At 35.6% G+C, this 21,370-nt stretch overlaps 1 protein-coding gene across 2 annotated transcripts in view; it reads right to left on the reverse strand.

Moving 5' to 3' along the window:
• PKN2 (protein kinase N2) overlaps positions 1–21,370 on the reverse strand; it is a 130,076-nt gene that overhangs the window by 29,637 nt on the left and 79,069 nt on the right. For both annotated transcript variants that reach the window (XM_038541459.1, XM_038541458.1), the window contains exons 7-8: positions 9,810–9,995; positions 8,552–8,661 (exon numbers count right to left, since the gene is read on the reverse strand). In XM_038541459.1, the coding sequence (XP_038397387.1) occupies positions 8,552–8,661; positions 9,810–9,995 (296 nt within the window). The remainder of the gene's footprint in view (positions 1–8,551; positions 8,662–9,809; positions 9,996–21,370) is intronic.

Consider the following 21,370-nt stretch of genomic DNA (forward strand, 5'->3'; position numbering starts at 1 on the left):
TGTCATAAAACACCCAGGGCTGTATGAAAATTAAGAGTTAATACACACTCAGCACATACTATTTAGTAAATGTCAGCTTTTATTATTATTACTACTACTATTATTATTACATATGTGATATGTGATTAAGAAAATTTATACTGGAAACAGAGACGTGTTAGCCTATTAAAAAGAACATACTCGTTTCAGGTAAGACTTGGCTTTAGTGTCAGATGCCTCTGTGATTCCCAGAATCACTACTTTCTAGCTGTGTGAGCAAAAAAAGTTATTTAACTTTTGGACCTTCAGTAATCCCCAAAACAGTGATAATAATTATACACATAAGATTACTGTGAGGATTAAATGACACTATGTAATGTGTGTTGTTTAGGACCTATTACAGCAGAAGTTTCAGTATAATGTATAATAGGGAGAAAAAGAGCAGATTGTGAGCACAAATTACTACACTTCAAAAATCTTGACTATAAAAGAGAGGTCTATCAACAGAGCTATGAAGAAGTAAACCAAATTTTTAATGGGAGGAATGTGAACAGACACAGTAAGAATCAGAGGTGAGAAGAAAGGAGGAGGTAAAAAAAAAAAAATATATATATATATATATATATGTAGGTGACAGTTGCAGTAACTGATGGAACAGGATTTAGGAGATGAGAAAGAATGGAAACTGGAGAACAAATTGAATTCTTCCTTACAGGATAGAGAGAAACCTCTTTTTCTGAAACTAGTGAGGAAGATACAGAAATATTTGCAGGTGATGGAGGAATTTGAGGAAGCTGCATTCTAATGATCTTAAGTCTTATCTATAAAACAGAAGGAAAGGTGTCTAAGGTGGGATAGAAGACTTGAAAAGATAGGTCAAAGAAAAGCTTCTGGTAATGGGATTAAGATATGAAATGCAGGACAACTTTTACAAGCCCAGATGAGATTAGAAATGAAAATTTACAGTAATGGGTATGATTAATATTTCAGCAGCAGGGATCCCTGGGTGGCGCAGCGGTTTGGCGCCTGCCTTTGGCCCAGGGCGCGATCCTGGAGACCCCGGATCGAATCCCACATCGGGCTCCCGGTGCATGGAGCCTGCTTCTCCCTCTGCCTGTGTCTCTGCCTCTCTCTCTCTCTCTCTCTCTGTCTCTGTGACTATCATAAATAAATAAAAATTAAAAAAAAAATATTTCAGCAGCATTCAGTAGATTAGAGTAGAAAAGACAGATGGTAGGACTGATTTGCTGTTGAGGCTTTCTGCAACAGGTGTGATATAAAAAGACTGAAGGATGCTTGATGTGAGGGCATCAGTAAAGAAATGGTTCAGGGTGACACCAGTTTTAGGGTACACAGAAAAAATGTAATTTGTAAGGCGCTGATTGCCCCTTCTTTAGCCCCTTCCTGAAGAATCAAGGAAATGGATATATTTGATCAAATATCTAGTTCTGTGGTAATAAGGAAGAGAACCAGAGGAGTAACAAATAATTACATGAGCTATCATTTACTGCATAACCATTAATATAGGTAGTTTATGTAACTATCTCATTTAGGGAAATAAAAGATTTGGTGAAAGTCTGTCATATCAAACTTAAGATTTCAGAACAGTTCACTGCTAAAATGACAAGGAGTAAAGGTATACTGTAGCAGAGATATTCAAACAACTCTGAAAATGATCTTATGCTAAGAGAGTTATTTACATATATAGCCCCCCATCCCACCCCAATCCCCTAGAATAATGTTGAAGCGAAGAATTAAAGTCCTTAAAGAATACTGGAAACTGGTGATCAAGAGATGATAGAGATGGGGGGGAGGGAAGCAGATGATAATGTAATATAGTTCATCGTCGCAGAGGTCATAGCCTCAGAAGGTACTATGATGTGTCATTTGACAGAACTAGGAGGCAGTAAAAAGGTAAGAATGGTAAATATCAAAAAAAATTTTTAATTAAGTAGGCTCTACACCCAACATGGGGCTCTGACGACCCTGACATCAAGAGATGCATGCACTACTGACTGAGCCATTCAGAGCCCCTGTAGTTACACTATAAGTTAAAAAACAGGATCTCAGATTAAACGGTATGGTCAATGTCAGACAGCTCAAACACAGAAGTTAAAATGTCTTTGTATTCCTATTCTATGGGCTCCCCTAGGAAGACTGAGGGAATTCAGGGAAAATGAGAAATTGATAGCTACTTGCAATTAAAATAAACATTAAAAAGGACCAAGTTTTATCAGAAAATATAAAAAGGGGAAGTCGAGGGGAGTGACTCTTGTTGTTGGGGTTGTGAGTTGGAGCCCCACGTTGGGCATAGAGATTACTTAATTAAAAAAATTAAAAATAAAAAAAGAATCCTGGGTTATTATTAAAAGGGAAACACACCCATAAATACAGAGAACAAACAGATGGTTGCCAGAGGGATGGCGGTGGACTGTGGGAATGGGCAAGATGGGTTACCGGGAGTAGTAGATATAGGGTTACAGTCATTGGTATTATAATAGCTTTGTATGGTGACAAAGTAGTTGAATTTGTGGTGAGCAGAGCATTAACGAACAGATTTGCTGTGTTACCACATCGTACACCTGAAAATAATGTAATACCGTATCAACTACACATCAGTAAAAATTAAAAAAAGAATCCTGGATTATATTTTAGGCTAGTTATTTAATCCTTAGCCATACTCCTTATTAATTTATAAAATGAGAGGGCTGAATTACATCAGCAATTTTCAAAGCTTTGTTTTTCTTAAGTGGCAAATTCCAAATGATATCTTAGCTAGGATACCAAAACAAACAAAGTCTCTGTGTTGCCCCCTAAGACAATTCTACAGAGCCCTGACCTCCCACGAACATAATCTGGGTTTTCTTAGATTATTCGAGGTCTAGATCATTTTCAGAATATCTCATAACTCCAAAAAGACCTATGAATCTTTGTATCTTGAAAAGGATAGAAATAGTATAAATAACTTAGTTCCAGAATCCTGTAGAAAAGAAACTTGACATTTGAGGCAAAATGCTAGGCATGAACACGTCAGACAGTTGAAAATAACATTTTCTATAAATATTTCAATAAACATTTTCCATAAATAAATATTCTATAAATATAATGGATAAAGTAAAAGGGTAAAAGTCACATGAAAAAGTGAAATGTACTGTGCAAACACAAGTAGTTATCATGATAAGGAATGTAGTCTCTGCCAAACAGAAGTTTATAATCATATTAAGGACAAGTAACATGCCTATCAGGAACCTGGAAGGTCTAGCTGGCCTCAAGGATGAAAAGCTTTACTTGCTCATGCACTGTTTTCAAACTTTGAAAGGGAAGACGAACCCAAAGTGGGAAGACTGTCTAGAGTCATGGAAAAAAAAACAATTTTAGGTGAAGATCACTACTGCAAGTAGAGAGGAACCAATCAACAAACAGTCTTTCTAGTTTTTGAAGCTTGTAGTGTGGGTTATTTTAAATTATTTTCTCTCTTTCAAGTTTTCATCTTCTTCTATTGTTTCCTTCTCTGCATGACTGTTATCTATCTCATTCAAATTACCTTAAAGGAAAGAGCATCCATTTTGAAGAGTATTGAGGTCTAGTACCAGCTCTGAAATTTATTAAAATGTAACTACTCTGGTACTCCGTTTCCCTAACTATAAAATGATGGTAACTTACTTTTGAGTTCTTTTTTATTAATTTTATATGTATATATGTGTTACTTTTAAGTTCTATTTTAAATATAAAACTCTACAAAACATAATAATGTGTCTACAAGAGAAATCTTCTATCTAGTTGTTTTCCCTCTAACCATAATTGAGTTTGTTTTTTTTTTTTAAGATTTATTTTAGAGAGAAAGCAGGTGCACACATAAGCAAGGGGAGGGGCAGGGAGAGAGAATCTTGAGCAGATTCCCCACTGAGCGCAAAGCTCAATCCCACAACCCTGAGATCACAACCTGGGCTGAAATCAGGGGTTTGGATGCTTAACTGACTGAATCACCCAAGTGTCCCTCTTTGAGTTTCATTTTGATCATATCACTCATCAAAAATCCTATAATTACTTTAAATAGGCTCTGAAGTGAAAGAAAATGACATTCAGCCAATTAATTCCCCATTACCTACCATGCTCTTCTATTATACTTAAATTCATAGCCACCCACACATCAAAGCCTTGGGCTAAAAAAGAATTAATGCCATCAAGTGGTTAGAAATGTGCCAGGCAACAAAAGGGATTTTATATACACTACCTCAGTTTTTCTAAAAATTCTGCAAAGATTACAGTTGACCCTTGAACAATGGAAGGGTTTTAAAGCACCAAACCTTGTGCAGTCAAAATCTGATTATTCTGACTCCCAATATGTTACTAATAGTCTACTGTTGACTGGAAACTGAGAACGTATTTTGTATGTATTATACACTATCTTCTTATAATAAAGTAAGCTAGAGAAAAAAATGTTATTAAAAAAATCATAAGAGAAAATAGATTTATAGCACTTTACTGTACAATATCCATGTATTAAGTGGGCCTGAGTAATTCAAACAGGTGTTCAAGGATTAACTATAGGTCTTATCCCCATTTCAGAGATGGTGAAACAAATGTGTAGTAGTAAGGTTATGTAACTTGTCTACTATCAAAAGCTAGTAAGTAGCAGATAGACAATGAACTCAACTTGCCTGGCTTCAAAGCCAATGTCATAATCTATTACATTATAAATGAATGGAAACTGAAAGAAACATTTTATGGTGATAAATATTTATATGTATTCACACAGTTTAGAAAGAAGTCACAAATATAACCAAGACATGAAAACTATATCTATCTATACTAACAACCTCAACTGTTATTTCCCTCTTCAGTGGGCTTGACTGAATTATATTGGTTTGTTTGTTTGTTTGTTTGTTTGTTTGTTTATTTATTTATTTATTTATTTATTTATTTATGATAGGCACAGAGAAAGAGAGAGAAAGAGAGAGGCAGAGACACAGGCAGAGGGAGACGCAGACTCCATGCCGGGAGCCCGACGCGGGACACGATCACAGGACTCCAGGATCGTGCCCTGGGCCAAAGGCAGGCATGAAACCGCTGAGCTACCCAGGGATCCCCTATATTGGTCTATTTAAACAGCTAATTTGTAGCATGTAACAATGCTGGTTCTTTTACCCTGAAAGAGAAAATATCAAAGTCGAAAAAAAATCTTAGATGTATAACTTTTTTTCTGATATAAAAATTCCTTGAAAATCTTTTTTTATAAGTTGCTCACTCAATTTTATTGAGAGAGAACTTACTAATTTCCATAGCAGCTCATTTCATTTTTTTAACATATTATCCTTTGTAATGAAAAAAAATCAGCCATCCATTGACTTTTGGTTTGTTCTCCACAGACACAAAGTATATAGTTAATCTAAGGATGCAACATGTACAACAACTTGTCACTTGCTACTTCTCCAAGAATTTGGCAAACATTGCTGCTTGATCAATATAACCTCTGAAAACCAAGTCCCATCCTGTAAACCTTAACAGTGAGGTCTAGGAAGTCACTACCGATCAATTAGAATAAACACACAAATTGAAATCTCATTGTTCTCACTACCCTAACTTTATCCTCACATTCCTCCTTCTAACTTTAAAGACAATTGTCAAATCTTTGTTAAATTTCTTCCTTAACAGACTTTTAAAAATCCCATTTTTCTTCAATTGTTTGATATGTAACAGGGTTTTCATCATCTCACCATTCCTGCAATTATTCACTGGATAAGCTTTTATAATGCTTATCTAAGGTATGATCTGTTTCAACTCAAGGTTTTTCATTTCTCTTTGGCAAACCTTTCTCCTCCTACCCTTGGGATACTGCTTAAGATCTGTTGTCAGATCTTTGTTTTCTTCCTTTACAAACTCTTTCATTATATGTTAGTCTTTTATTGGCTTCTATAGTACATGGTACTTCTAGCAGATCATGTACCACAGATAAATCAAATGATGTCAACTCCGCTATTAAAAGCCCTTCAATTGTCTCTCAATTCTTAACTTATAAAGATCCTAGTGATTTGGCATGTAACTACATCTACTTTACTCTACATTGATCTTGTCTCCCAGTTTTTATTCTTAAAACATATCAGGTTCTCTCCCACCTCAGTGGTTGTATATTTTGTCTCTTCTGCTGGGAACACTCTCCCTTGGATCTTTGCAAGTCTGGTAACTTTTCACTCACCAGGTCTCAGGTCAAATATAGCATCCTCAAAGAGATTCCCTAATTACTCCATCTAAAGTAGCCTCCACCTCCTTATTACACTGCCCTATTTACTTCCTTCACTGTACTTATAGGTGGTTTTTGTTTTTTTTACTTGTTTACTATTATCTTCCCTCATTAGAATATAAGGTTCCTAAGGATATGGACTTTGGAGTTTTCATTAATCATTACCAGTATCTAGAATGGTGCTTGGCACAGAACAGAAAATCGGTGATTGTTAAACCTAAGAGTTCTCTTACAGCAATGAGCATATATTATCTCTGTAAATCGAGAACATAGTAAAAAGCCTGGTACATATGAGACATTCAATAAATATTTTGAAATGAATGGATTGACTTTACCCACTTGGATGATATTCACTGTGACCTCTACTCAAATGATCTTCGAAGCTACTTATCTAGCCCTAACCTCTAGTTCTTTATTTAATTGCTAAGTAATTAGGCATAGAACCCATCTTCTTCCAATACAGATTTTTTCCAATTACTGTGGCATCATTTTCTTTGCAAATTATAGACAAATTCCTTCCCTTGTACTCAAATCCAACTAGATAGGTTGTTTTGTTTTTGTTTTTTAAGATTTTATTATTTATTTGAAAGAGAGAAAATATGCAAGCAGGCAGAGGGTCAGAAGGAGAAGGAGAAACAGACTCACTGCGGAGCAGAGAGCCTGATGCAGGCCTTGATCCCAGGATGCTGGAATCATGACCTGAGCTAAAGGCAGATGCCTAAACAACTGAGCCACCTTGGGCCCCATTAATACTATTTTTTCCCTTCGTTTTCTACATGTATCTTTTTCGATCCCTACTACCAATTTTTACTTCAAGCTCTCCTAATCTTACAGTTATAGCACTGGAGTAGCTGCCTGCCAATTTGTATACCTTTAGTTCCTCCTCTGTCAAATTCGTTCTTCATACAAATTCCAAGACCAACTTTTCCGTTATGTCTCTTCCATCCCATCTTCCATACCAACAAGTATAAACACCTTAGCCTAGCATTCTAAGACCTCAACATCTTTTTAACTGAAATCATCAAAAAAGGTGTATTTGGGAAATGAGGTGGCAAACTTTTACAGTTTCAGATGTAATGGTAAAAAATTATGCAACTAAACAGGTATATACTGAAGACCACTGAAATATAAGTTCTTTGAGGAACCTTGAGAGACCTTGTTTATATTGTTCATTGCCAATCTACTACCTGGAAATGCCAGGAATACAGTAGATACCAATGAATATTTGTTGAGTAAATGAGTGAATAATTTCAAGATAATTTTTAATGAATAAATGAATGATCTTAAATGAGAGAATGAATGCCAACATGAATGTAGTGTTCTTTGAAATTCAGTCTGGTATTCAGACACATGAAGACTAGTTAGTAAATTACTTTAGTACAAAAAAAAAGCTAACATTAATCAAGTTCTTACCACTTGTCTAAGATTTTTACATGGATTTAATCTTTACATATCTCACTGAAGTCGTTGGTATTAAAGCTAAGAAAATCGGTATACATAAAGATGAAGTATTTTGCTCAAGTATATGCATTTTTTGAATCAAGAAAAGCAGTGAAGAGGGCCTGATTAGGATGCTGGCTATGAGGAAAGGAAAAAATAAATAGGAAAAATATTTTTAAAGTAGTGTAGAGCAGTAATCACCACCTCATAAGCACTGTAAATCTGCTTTCAGTAAAATATGAATTTAAAAAATGACACCTGTATCAACCTAAGTACTAAATGATAAAAATCTTGATATCTTTCTTAGTTTTTAGACAAAATTAGGTTTAAGTTCTAATATTTTTGGCCTATACCCCAGTGGATGGATTAAAATATAAATAAGAAAGTTAGCAACATGGACTTGAATCTACTGTGGACCAAATTTACTTCTGGTTGATTCTACAGCTACATTTTGCATTCTAGACATTCACATCATTCATGAAAGCCACTGAGACACATGGAAGTCTGTGTAAGTGAGCACATTAGCACATTTCAAATCCAACTTTGATACTATGACCTAGAAATGGTGAGTCAAAAGAATTCCCTTAATTGTTAGAGAGTGCATTACTAAAATAAATATATTTTAATATTAGCACTCACTTGTCTTTAGGTTAATACAAACTAGACATTTTCAAATCACTGCACAAGCAAAAAGCTACTGCAGCATCTGGTGTTCACCTGTCTTAAGGTAGACTTATATTACTCACCAGATGAGGAATGTCAAAAATACCTAGATTCTTCTTTTATTGCATTAAAAACAAAACTTTTCAAAGCCTTTCTTCAAAAATAAAATTTACATTCAAAATGAATGATAAATATAATGAAAATTCAAGTAAAATATTTTCATCTTACCCTGTCCAGTTCCAGTGTAAACTTCTGGTCCCATGACTGATTAGAAATGGGTTTCCAGCTCGTTTGACCAACCACAGTATTATCTAGCTTCAAAACTGCACATACATCATCTGTAATACAATTTATAGACTTGTTTAAATATTTTAAAACCTTTAAAATAGAGGTACAACTGTTTAACAGCAACAGAAGCTTATGATCCTCTCAGATAAGGTGTTTTTTTTTTCTTTTCTTTTTTTAGAGAAGGAGAGAGAGAGGAGGGGGTGGGAGGGCTGAAGGAAGAGGGGGAGAGAATCTTAAGCAGGCTCCATTTCCAATGTGAAGCCTGACTCCGGGCTCAATCTCACAACTCTGAGATCATGACCTGAGTGGAAATCAAGAATAGAAAGCTTAAGCAACTGACCCACCCAGGTGCCCTGAAAGTAAGGGCTTTTATCCAGAAGCTTTGAATCTTAACTGGGTACTTTTATACGTACATACACTCCCAACTAGATGCTCCCAACTTATCCTTTGTGTTTGACAAAAACAAAAAGATTAAATGCTATCTGTTTTGTATGTGTATATGTTTGTATGTAAATACGAATCATCTAGTTTTTCCCCCTCTACAATTCTATTTATAGAGCTTGTTACCTCAGGCAATTTTTATTTTCATAACTTTCCTAAAATCTCTCTATATATACAGGAAAACACTGACATACTCGCTTCTGTACTCTGTAGCAGGTTGAATTGTCACAGGCCTTTTTTCCCCTACCCCCCAGTTATACCTTTGTATCAGAGTTCATAATTACATTTTAGAATGTCTCCAAAGTGCTTCATAAACCTGTTGCATCATACTTTTACTACCTCCATCCATGCCTCCATTTGTTTGCTAACTGAGCTACTATCCTAGTAGACATGTTTGGTCCCAAGATTATCAAAATCTCAATGTTAATTTAGAAGTGTCACTATACTGTTAAAAGAATCAAGTCTAATAGGCTTTGAACACCTTCAGTTTGGCATAAAGAGTGATATTCAAAATTTTATTCTTCCTAAAGAATTAATGCAATATGTCATTCAGTTTTCTAATACAATTTCAATAAATTTGGTTGTTTTTCTTACAGTATAGCTTTTAAGATTTTAAAAATTAAATTATAGAAATCGTAATTGTAAAGCTTTTTGTTCAACTTTGGCTCTTCCCATTGCTGTCCCCATTGCTATGTCCTTTGTATAGACCCTTTAATTTGTTATATGATTTAAAAAAAAAAAAATCTGGTTACTGAACTGGACAAGTCGTCGGTTTTTAGGAGATTTCGACTACTTCCACTTTTACTTTTACTTGTTCTGCTCATGAAAGATGATCTGGTTTCACTTGGACTCCAACCAGGTAGTGCAACCGATGTTGCTTTTGACCGTCCAGGGACATTCTCTAGAATATCTTGACAGCCCATAAGACGAACTTCCAAAGTACCTGTTTATCATCAACAAATATCAAATAAGAACATCAATTTTTTAAAATTTTTTTTTAAATTTTTATTTATTTATGATAGTCACACAGAGAGAGAGAGAGGCAGAGACAGAGGCAGAGGGAGAAGCAGGCTCCATGCACTGGGAGCCCGACGTGGGATTCGATCCCAGGTCTCCAGGATCGTGCCCTGGGCCAAAGGCAGGCACCAAACCGCTGCGCCACCCAGGGATCCCAGAACATCAATTTTTTAAAGCTTTTTTTATTTATTTGAGAGAGACAGAGCACAAGCAGGGGGAGGAGCAGAGGGAAAAGCAGACTCCCTGCTGAGCAGGGAGCTCCAAGCCAGCTGGATCCCAGGATCACCCCAGCCTGAAGACAGACACTTAACTGACTGAGCCACCCAGGCGCCCCAGAACATCAATTCTTAATATAGAACTATGTCTTTGATAAAAAGAAACGGGGGTGGAGGGGTGATGTGCTAAAATAACAAAATCTCTTCTCCCAGAGGATCTGTGAGGTAACTAATCATCTTTCCTATTTTAATTAGAGAAACTTATTGAAAATTCTTAATTAATACAACTATAAGAAATTTTATGGAAAGAACAGCACTTCCCAAAAAACAACTGTCTGCAAGGCATAAAACAAGTTACATAAACTCTTGTACATCTGAATACTCATTTATATAATTACATGGAAGAATTACAGAATTATGTCACAGACCATGTGGGAGGAGAAACATAAAGCCAAATAATATGCCTATTAGAATAAACATACAGAAATTAGAAACAAGGAAAACTGTTGTGTTTAGTAGTTATGTAGTTAACACAGAAAAGAACTTTATAAGGTTTTTTTTTTGCATAAATAAATGGGTTTCTGTTCTATTTGAGATGTAAAATAATATTAACTTTCCATTCTAATAGTTTAGCAAGTGAAATAATTACAGACTGTAATTATCTAAGCATAAAATAATTGCAATTTCCTTAGGCAAATAAATACTAAAGTTGCTCAAAAGAAAATGAGGAACTGTGAGTCCATCCAGATACAGCTTTGTCATCATTTGGGATAGACTTAGTATACTAGAATTTAAAGATGGTGCTGCAGTATTAAAATTTTAGATATTGGACAGTGAATAACATTTAAGGAAGAGTATTTCTTGGTCTCATTAAACTTAAACAATTAAAGCTTCATTTTATTTAAACTTTTAATTATTTAAAGTAACCAAAGGACTTTTAACAAAGTAAAAAAAGTGTGGATTTATGCTCAATTCAAACTAAAAAAAATTAAAGTGAAAAAAAGAATTAAAAACATTGGATGTCAGGCAATGAAGAACACAGATACTCAAGGAATGGGAAACAAATGAGATGAACCTTAAGACTGCTTGAGTTTACTTCCTTGAATATATCTGGGACACAGTACAGGGAGGGGCAGTTTAGGTGCAGCCAAGTGGACTCCCTGGGTTAAAGAGTTAGAACTGAGAGTACTGACACAGAACGAAGACTGAATTGACCAAGGTGGCTAGGACTCACAGGCAGAATAAAAGAAAACAACTCTCCAGAGACAGAAGAACTAAGTTGTGGGGAGGGTTTCCCTGATCAGCTATTCAGTCCCACCCCAGTAGCAGAGATTAATAGAGATTAATTACCCTTAGACTAAATGATGCTCTGGTCTGCATAACAAACCTTAAAAGCAATACTCAAAAGATCAAATTATTTCCAGGGAACTTAACTGTGACCTATAACAAAGCTCAAGAGTACTTACAGGAATACCAAAATATCTAGCACCAAGAAGCTAATACTCAATGTCAGAGATGACTGGGAATGTATGTTTTCTATTGCTGAATTACCAATTACGACAAATATAGTGGCCTAAAACAACACCCATTTATTACCTCACAATTCTGTAGGTCAGAATCTAGGTAGGCTGTCCGCACTTTCTGCTAGAAATCTCACAAGGCTAAAATCATCAGGTCTGTCAGGCTGGACTCTTACCTGTAAGCTCTGAAGAATCTGCTTCCAAGCTCATTCAGGTTATTGGCAGAATCCAATTTCTAGCAGACAAAGGATTGGGGTCCCTATTTCCTTGCTACTTGATGGCCAGGAGTGGTTTTCAAGTTCTAAAGGCCATCTGAATTCCTCACTACATAGCTGGCCCTTTCCATCTTCAAGCCAGCAATGACACATATAATCTTTTCATGATTCAGATCTTTCTTCCCTATCTGGCACTGGCCAGAGAAAATTCTCTACTTTCAGGAGACTCCTATGATCATAATCAGCCTACCCAGATCATTGCCCTTTACATCAACCCAAAAGCAACTGATTAGTAACCTTAATCACATAGGCAAAATCCCCTATGCCATATAACATAATATTATCACCAGTGATATCTCATCATATTCACAGAAGAGGGATTCCATGGATCATTCTTAAAATTCTGCCTATCTTGCCTAGCAAGCAGATAAACAGAAAAATATGATCCATATTAAAATAAAAAATAAAAAATCGATCCAAAACTGACATAAATGTTAGCATTAGCAGATAAGCACATTCCTACAATTATATTCCATGTGTTCAAAAAGTTGAATACAGACAGACAAGAAATAAAAAAGACCCAAAACAAAATTTTAGAGATAAAAACTACCATGTTTAAGATTTAAGGAAAAATATACTGGGATGGGATTGGTGGCAGGTTATACATTGCAAAGAAAAGGCTACTGAACTTGAAGCAGTAGAAATTATCAAAAATAAGAGAAAGACTTGAGGGGAAAACAAACAAACCAATGCATATGTAAAATGTGTTTTACTTCAAGTAGCCTAATATATGTGCAGTTAAGTCCCTGAAGAAGAGCAGAGACTGGGGACAGAAATATATTTGAAAAAAATAATGGCTGAAATTTTTCTACATTTGATGAAAGCTATAAACCTAGGAAGTATCCAAGAATTTCAATGAAAACCAAGCAAAAGAAAAAGAAGTAAATCACATGAAAGCATAATCTTAATGGGATCCCTGGATGGCGCAGCGGTTTGGCGCCTGCCTTTGGCCCAGGGCGCGATCCTGGAGACCCGGGATCGAATCCCACGTCGGGCTCCCGGTGCATGGAGCCTGCTTCTCCCTCTCCCTGTGTCTCTGCCTCTCTCTCTCTCTGTGACTATCATAAATAAATAAATAAATACCTTAAAAAAAATTAAAAAAAAATTTCTCTAAACAAATAAAGAGAAAATATTAAAAGCAATCAGAGAAAAAAAGACATGTTACAAAGTTTAGGATGGCAGTGGATTACTCATTAGAAACAATGAAAGCGAGATAGAAAAGCAACAACTTTAAAGTACTAGAAAATGAACAAGCAAATAAACTGTGAAATTAGAACTCTAGACACACTGATATCTTCCAAACATGAAGACTCTTCAGATGTTAAAATGGGTAAAGAATCCATTATCAGTAGGCTGCCATATGATATAGCCATATCATTCCTAAGTATTTACCCAAGTGAAATATACATTTACACAAAAACTGCACAAGTATGTTATTAGCAGCTATATTTGAAAAACTACAAAATGGAAACAAATCAAATATCTCTCATGGGTGAATGGATAAACTGTGGAATATCCACACCTGAATACTACTAATAGTAGAGAGGAACCATTGATACACGCAACATAGATGAATAACAAAGTAATTGCTCAGAGTGAAAAAGGCCAGAAATCCCTCTCCCAAAAGAAGACAGTATAAACTGCATGATTCCATTTATATAAAATTGTACAAAATAGAAACTAATAGCAAGTGATAGAAACAGGTCAGTGATTGCCTGGAGACAGATGTGGGTAGGGAGAGCATGAGAAGAGCAGGAAAGAGGGATTACACAGAGGCACACAAGGACAATTTTAGGATGATGGATACTTTCATTATCTTGATTGTTGTGATGGTTTCACAAGTGTAAAATTATGACAAAAACCTTCAAGTTATGCACTTCAAATAAAACTGGATGTTGATGATGGTGACAACTATATACATTTCCTAAAAGCCCTAAAACTGTGGTTGAATCCTACAGTATATAAATTATGTCTCAATGAAGTTATTAAAGATGGAGCGGGAAGCTCCAATTTAATGTTTGGTTAGGTTATGGAAATCTTCTTTAATTGTAAAGTGTTAAGGCAGATTAAATACAATAGATAGCATTTTAATTTTAGTTCAAAAGAATCAACTTGTGTCTGTGTGTTGTATTTGCTTTTTTGTTGTTAAACTGACAAACTTAGCTCATTTCCATTGTACATGCTTAGCTGTAAAAGTCATCCTGGGGAAACTGAAAACATCTGGTCACTACTTCAAACCCTGGTAGCTTATTAAATATTTTAGTAATTTCAATATATTAGGAGATGACAATGCTCAGCACACCTACTTCCATTTAGGAAAAAGAAATCTAGAGGGATTTAAGCTCATTATTAAGCATCTAGAAGTTCTTTTCATGAGGTGACAACAGTTGCAATTGTATATAACCATATTAGAAATAGCTTAAAATTAATTTATTTTTATACCCCACAATATGAAATTTTTAAAACAAGTAATCCAAAAACTAAATGTTTATATTCATAAGCAGTAGCTATGAACTCCATTAGAACACGTAAACGCTTTTTTAGTTTTTTAACATTCTGAAAAAAACTATTTTATATCCATTTTACTAATTCAGTACCTGACAATTTTTTTAATTCTGAGGAAATTTTCTTTCATAAAAACTAACAGATGTCTCAAAATGTGGACCAAAAAATTTAATACCTTAGATCAAAATAGCACCAAATTTGCAAATTTCAATTTATAACCATACAACCACAAAAGAAATCAGAGTATAAATAAGACAAATCACAAATAATAGCATGCAGTGAGAAACTCAGGAGGGTAAATGCTCCTGCTACTTGTCCATGATAATTTTTTTTAATTCATGAGACACACACACACACACACACACACACAGAGAAAGAGAGAGAGGCAGAGACACAGGCAGAGGGAGAAGCAGGCTCCATGCAGGGAGCCCAACATGGGACTTGATCCCCAGTCTTCAGGATCAGGCCCTGGGCTGAAGGCGGCGCTAAACCGCTGAGCCACCTGGGCTGCCCTGTCCATGATAATTCTTCATTGTGTCTAATCCTTTAAGCCCAATACTATTTCTCCTCCTAGTTACTCTACATTTAGTTTAAGGTTCAAAAGAATTAACTAATATTCTAAGTTTCAGTATGAATTTAAAGGGATTTTTTTTAAAAACCAAAATGTCTTAAGAATTGTAAGATACTTCCTTTTACACTGGTGATTTACATCACTTTGAATAAAGTTCAGTAAGGCAATGAAGAACAGAAAAAGAGAGACTCCAACTGGTTAAAGAATTGGGGAGAGGACAATAGATGCAGAGAAAGCATTTGACAAAATACAGCATCCATTCCTGATCAAAACTCTTCAGAGTGTAGGGATAGAGGGAATATTCCTCAACATCTTAAAAGTAATCTATGAAAGCCCACAGCAAATATCATTCTCAATGGGGAAGCACTGGGAGCCTTTCCCCTAAGATCAGGAACAAGACAGGGATGTCCACTCTCATCACTGCTATTCAACATAGTACTAGAATCCTAGCCTCAGCAATCAGACAACAAAAAGACATTAAAGGCATTCAAATTGGCAAAGAAGAAGTCAAACTATCCCTCTTCACCAATGACATGATACTCTACATAGAAAACCCAAAAGACTCCACCCCAAGATTGCTAGAACTCATACAAATATTTGGCAGTGTGGCAGGATACAAAATCAATGCCCAGAAGTCAGTGGCATTTCTATACACTAACAATGAGACTGAAGAAAGAGAAATTAAGGAATCAATCCCATTTACAATTGCACCCAAAAGCATAAGATACCTAGGAATAAACCTAACCAAAGAGGTAAAGGATCTATACCCTAAAAACTACAGAACACTTCTGAAAGAAATTGAGGGAGACACAAAGAGATGGAAAAATATTCCATGCTCATGGATTGGAAGAATTAATATAGTGAAAATGTCAATGTTACCCAGGGCAATTTACACATTTAATGCAATCCCTATCAAAATACCATGGACTTTCTTCAGAGAGTCGGAACAAATTATTTTAAGATTTGTGTGGAATCAGAAAAGACCCCGAATAGCCAGGGGAATTTTTAAAAAAGAAAACCATATCTGGGGGCATCACAATGCCAGATTTAAGGTTGTACTACAAAGCTGTGGTCAAGACAGTGTGGTACTGGCACAAAAACAGACACATAGATCAATGGAACAGAATAGAGAATCCAGAAGTGGACCCTCAACTTTATTGTCAACTAATATTCGACAAAGGAGGAAAGACTATCCACTGGAAAAAAGACAGTCTCTTCAATAAATGGTGCTGGGAAAATTGGACATCCACATGCAGAAGAATGAAACTAGACCACTCTCTTGCACCATACACAAAGATAAACTCAAAATGGATGAAAGATCTTAATGCGAGACAAGATTCCATCAAAATCCTAGAGAACACAGGTAACACCCTTTTTGAACTTGGCCACAGAAACTTCTTGCAAGATTCATCCATGAAGGCAAAAGAAACAAAAGCAAAAATGAACTATTGGGACTTCATCAAGATAAGAAGCTTTTGCAAAGCAAAAGATACCGTCAACAAAACTCAAAGACAACCTACAGAATAGGAGAAGATATTTGCAAATGACCTATCAGATAAAGGGCTAATATCAAAGATCTAAGAAGAACTTATTAAACTCAACAGCAAAGAAACAAACAATCCAATCATGAAATGGGCAAAAGACATGAACAGAAATCTCAAAGAGGAAGACATAGACATGGCCAACAAGCACATGAGGAAATGCTCCGCATCACTTGCCATCAGGGAAATACAAATCAAAACCACAATGAGATACCGCCTCACACCAGTGAGAATGGGGAAAATTAACAAAGCAGGAAACCACAAATGTTGGAGACGATGTGGAGAAAGGGGAACCCTCCTGCACTGTTGGTGGGAATGTGAACTGGTGCAGCCACTCTGGAAAACTGTGTGGAGGTTCCTCAAAGAGTTAAAAATAGATCTGCCCTATGACCCAGCAATTGCACTGCTGGGGATTTACCCCAAAGATGCAGATGCAATGAAATGTCGGGACACCTGCACCCCGATGTTTATAGCAGCAATGTCCACAATAGCCAAGCTGTGGAAGGAGCCTCGTTGTCCATCGAAAGATGAATGGATAAAGAAGATGTGGTTTATGTATACAATGGAATATTACTCAGCCATTAGAAACGACAAATACCCACCATTTGCTTCGATGTGGTTGGAACTGGAGGGTATTATGCTGAGTGAAATAAGTCAATCAGAGAAGGACAAACATTATATGGTCTCATTCATTTGGGGAATATAAAAAATAGTGAAAGGGAATAAAGTGGAAAGGAGAAAAAATGAGTGGGAAATATCAGAAAGGGAGACAGAACATGAAAGACTCTTAACTCTGGGAAACGAACTAGGAGTGGTGGAAAGGGAGGTGGGTGGGGGGGTTGGGGTGACTGGGTGACGGGCACTGAGGGGGGCAATTGACGGAATGAGCACTGGGTGTTATTCTGTATGTTGGCAAATTGAACACCAATAAAAAATAAATTTATTAAAAAAAAAAAAGAATTGGGGAGAGGAGCCAACAAGAAAAGGAAAAAAAATCTCCAGTCATATCAGCTGATTTTCTAAAACGTAGCTTTATTATTCTTCTAGAGATATTGTTGATTTCCAAATATTTGACAACCATATCTTATCAATGAATCATTCAGAAACACTCTATTAATGCGCTCAGCAATGGGCCATACAATGGTGAAACTTAAGTAATAAGTACAGTTCCTTATCATCAAATAATCGTTACCAAGTATCTTCTGAATCTATAAAGTGTCCTGTGCTAGGGGCTAGGATTACATGTAGATAGATGATAAGGTCTTTGTTCTTCACAGTTCTAATTTTTAAAAATACAGTAAGAAGATGGACAGTAAGGCAGGGATCTTAAACATGGACTGCGCACAAACCAGTTTAATTGTGATAGAAGATTCATGTAGGAATTATAGAAGATGTGACTGGAAAGATAAACACTTTAATAAACATTTAAAACATTTTAAATATAATGGAGGATATTGACCAAAGGTTCCCAAGCTTTCTTATTTCACAGCACCCCAGTGTCTCAATTTTTTCACTGGGCTCCTAATCTAAAATATACCTAACATTTCTATTTCAAAGGATACTGCAACAAACTAGTAACTACTTACAAAAACAATACACATAACTTGAAAGAAAATAATCTTATTTCACTTGCAAAAAAACATGGTTACCTCCTAATGGGATGTTTGTACCTAATGAGCACAGTACAGCTTCTCAAACTCTGGAACTAGATTGGAAACTGCTACCTTCTTTTCTATTCCACATTGATTTTCACATGGTATTTATTATCAGAGCAATGCAAGAAAACCCAGGCATGTTAATAAATGACATCACTGAAAGGAATATAGTTCCACCTCATGCTGTACCTTGAGCTAGTATTTTGGTGACCAGAGGAAGTGAAAATACACTGTTTCCCTCAAAAAGTTAAAATATCCTGTTGTACTTTGTGAATTCATTCTGGCATCCTAGGATACATTAGATTTAGAAACTCAATTTGGTAACTATAGGTTTAGACTGATTCTAATAGTGGCAACAGCATAGTTTAACCATAAATTTGTCCTTCAAGTTTTAATATAGAAGTCTGGCAAAATATAAAACTGATCAATGATACCCAAAGCTATTAAAATGTGACAGTACACTTTGCAATTCTGAAGAACAGTGTCACATCCTCAAAATATCAAATACCATCATTTTTAAGGAAAAGCCTTTGTTGACATTTCCATTGATAATTTAAGGATTTCTAGGGGTGAGAGAAGTCAGTGTAATGAAAATATTTCACATTCAAAATGGACCATAAAAACCTTTGTAGCTGATGGTCAAAGAAAATGGTGCAGTAGCAAAGTCCAAAGGCAGTTTCTCCACAGAAATATGGGAAACAAACAAAACAACCACAAAGTAGCAAAAACTGTTAGGTCAAGTGTATGAGACATTTGCAAAACAGTCAAAGGTTTACTGTAGCCAAGCAAATGCTTAATAAAAAAAGCAATGAGTACTCTAAATAGGAGAGCTCTGTGGTATTTTAACTTACCTTTGCCTCATCCTCCCCCTACCCAAATGGCTTGTTGATGGTCATCAATACAGCAGTCTACAGATAAAAATTCATGCTCAAGAAAAGTATGGTTATCTGCTTTGACCTAACTGAGGGCTCCCTTAAGGACTAACACAAAGGTATGTTTTTCTGTTTATTTGTATTTTGCCTATCTAGGAAATCTCTAAGGGCAGAGAAATAGTTAAGTGGAGAGCATTTAATAGCAAATGAACCAGACACTGCAGCCTGGGGAAAAAGATATGAATTGGGACAAACAATAAGATATCCCAGAGAGTCTTGGAAGAGAATACAGAGTAAGACATTTTGAAAAATAAGGACTTTGCAATGCTTCCACTGGGAAACTAGAAGGCTAGGAGAAACAGACATTCTCATAAAAGACCTGAGAAAGCCCTAAGCTCTCATATCTGGCTGATCTTCGAGTTCTGTGTGAGCAAAGGCATAGTTGACAATGCCTGACTGACCATTAAGGATATGCCCCAGCACACAAACACAGAGCCCAGCTGCAAAAGCAGGGCGATTTTTTTTTCTTTTTGCCTGCATGCATTAAAAGAAATGTCTGACAAAACACTAGTAGACTACTAATTTAAGGGAGACTTCTGTGACCATACATGACAGTGAATACAATCTTTACAAAACAGCTTATAAAAGCCCCTAAACAACTATACTCCACACAAACAACAACAAAAAATTCTAGAAGGGGATTATCTTCCAGAGTTACACATTATAATATTCACAATATCCAGTTTTTCATAAAAAATTATGATGCAAGCCAGAAAATAAAGGAACATGGATGATTGACAAAAAAGGCAAAAATTAATAGAAACTGAGGAAGCCAAGTCATTGGATCTTCTAGACAAGGATTTTACATCAAGGACTATATATCAACTATCTTACATACAAAGACCTACAAAAAAAGCCCCAAAGGAAACAAACAAAAGAAAGGAAGGAGTATTGTATTTTGACAAATAGAGAATATTAAGGAATATACAGAACTACAAATAAGAATGAAATGAAATTCTAGAGTTGAAAAGTGTAATACTGAAATTTTAAAAATTCACTAGAAAAGGTCAGTAGTAGATTTGAGGAGGCAGAAAAATCAGCAAACACGAAGATGGGTCAATTAAAAGCACCCAGTCATAGGAACAGAGAGGGAAAAGAAACAAAAGAAAGTGAACACAATTCTATGTTACTGAAGTAGCTGAGTAATGAGGGGGATTGCACAAAGAGATCTATTGATAAAAATTACAGCTGACTTTTTATAATAGAAAAATAAAAGCCAGAAGAAAATGAAATCACATTTTAAAGAGCCAAAAGAAAAAAAAATACAAATATCTATATCCACTAATAATATCCTTAAAACATGAAGTTCAAAAATATAGGAAAAAGTGAAAGAATGACACTCTAGCACACCTTCTTTAAAATACATGCTAACTGAAAATTTATAGGCTAAAAGGAAATAGAGAAAATCTTAAGTACAAGACGAAGAAAATACTCAAGGATGATGATTTTTAAGGCATATGTAGAACTAAAATATATTACGACAAGAATACAAAAAGGTAGAGTGGAAAGATTTGAAAATATATTTTTTTAAGATTTTATTTATTTATTTATTCATGAGAATACACAGAGAGGAGAGAGAGAAGCAGAGACACAGGCAGAGGGAGAAGCAGGCTCCATGCAGGGAGCCCAATGTGGGACTCGATCCCGGGTCTCCAGGATCACACCCTGGGCTGTAGGTGGCGCTAAACCACTGAGCCACCGGGCTGCCCTGAAAATATTTCTTCATAAAATTCTTAAACTGATTTAGAGTTAAGAGTACATTGGGATCATAGACTGTAAATAAGTTCAATATGGATATCTGATTCTCTAAAGAAAGCAATAAACACACACACACATACAGGCCTAACTAAAAGACTGTTATGGGAGATGAAATGGAAAAACAGAGGGTTTATTTTATGAACAACTACAAAGGGCAGGAAAGATGCTATTCAAACATCAAGTAAATATATATTAAAAATAATACTTAAAGAGAAAAGAATAAAAATAATACTAAAAGAAAGTTTATAAAGGGCACATGGAAACTTTTGGGGGTTGTATCAAAAGTTACCAAATTGTACTCATCAAGAGTGGGCAATTTATGTATATAA

Source organism: Canis lupus, chromosome 6 (assembly GCF_011100685.1).
Source record: "Canis lupus familiaris isolate Mischka breed German Shepherd chromosome 6, alternate assembly UU_Cfam_GSD_1.0, whole genome shotgun sequence".
Taxonomy (NCBI): domain Eukaryota; kingdom Metazoa; phylum Chordata; class Mammalia; order Carnivora; family Canidae; genus Canis; species Canis lupus.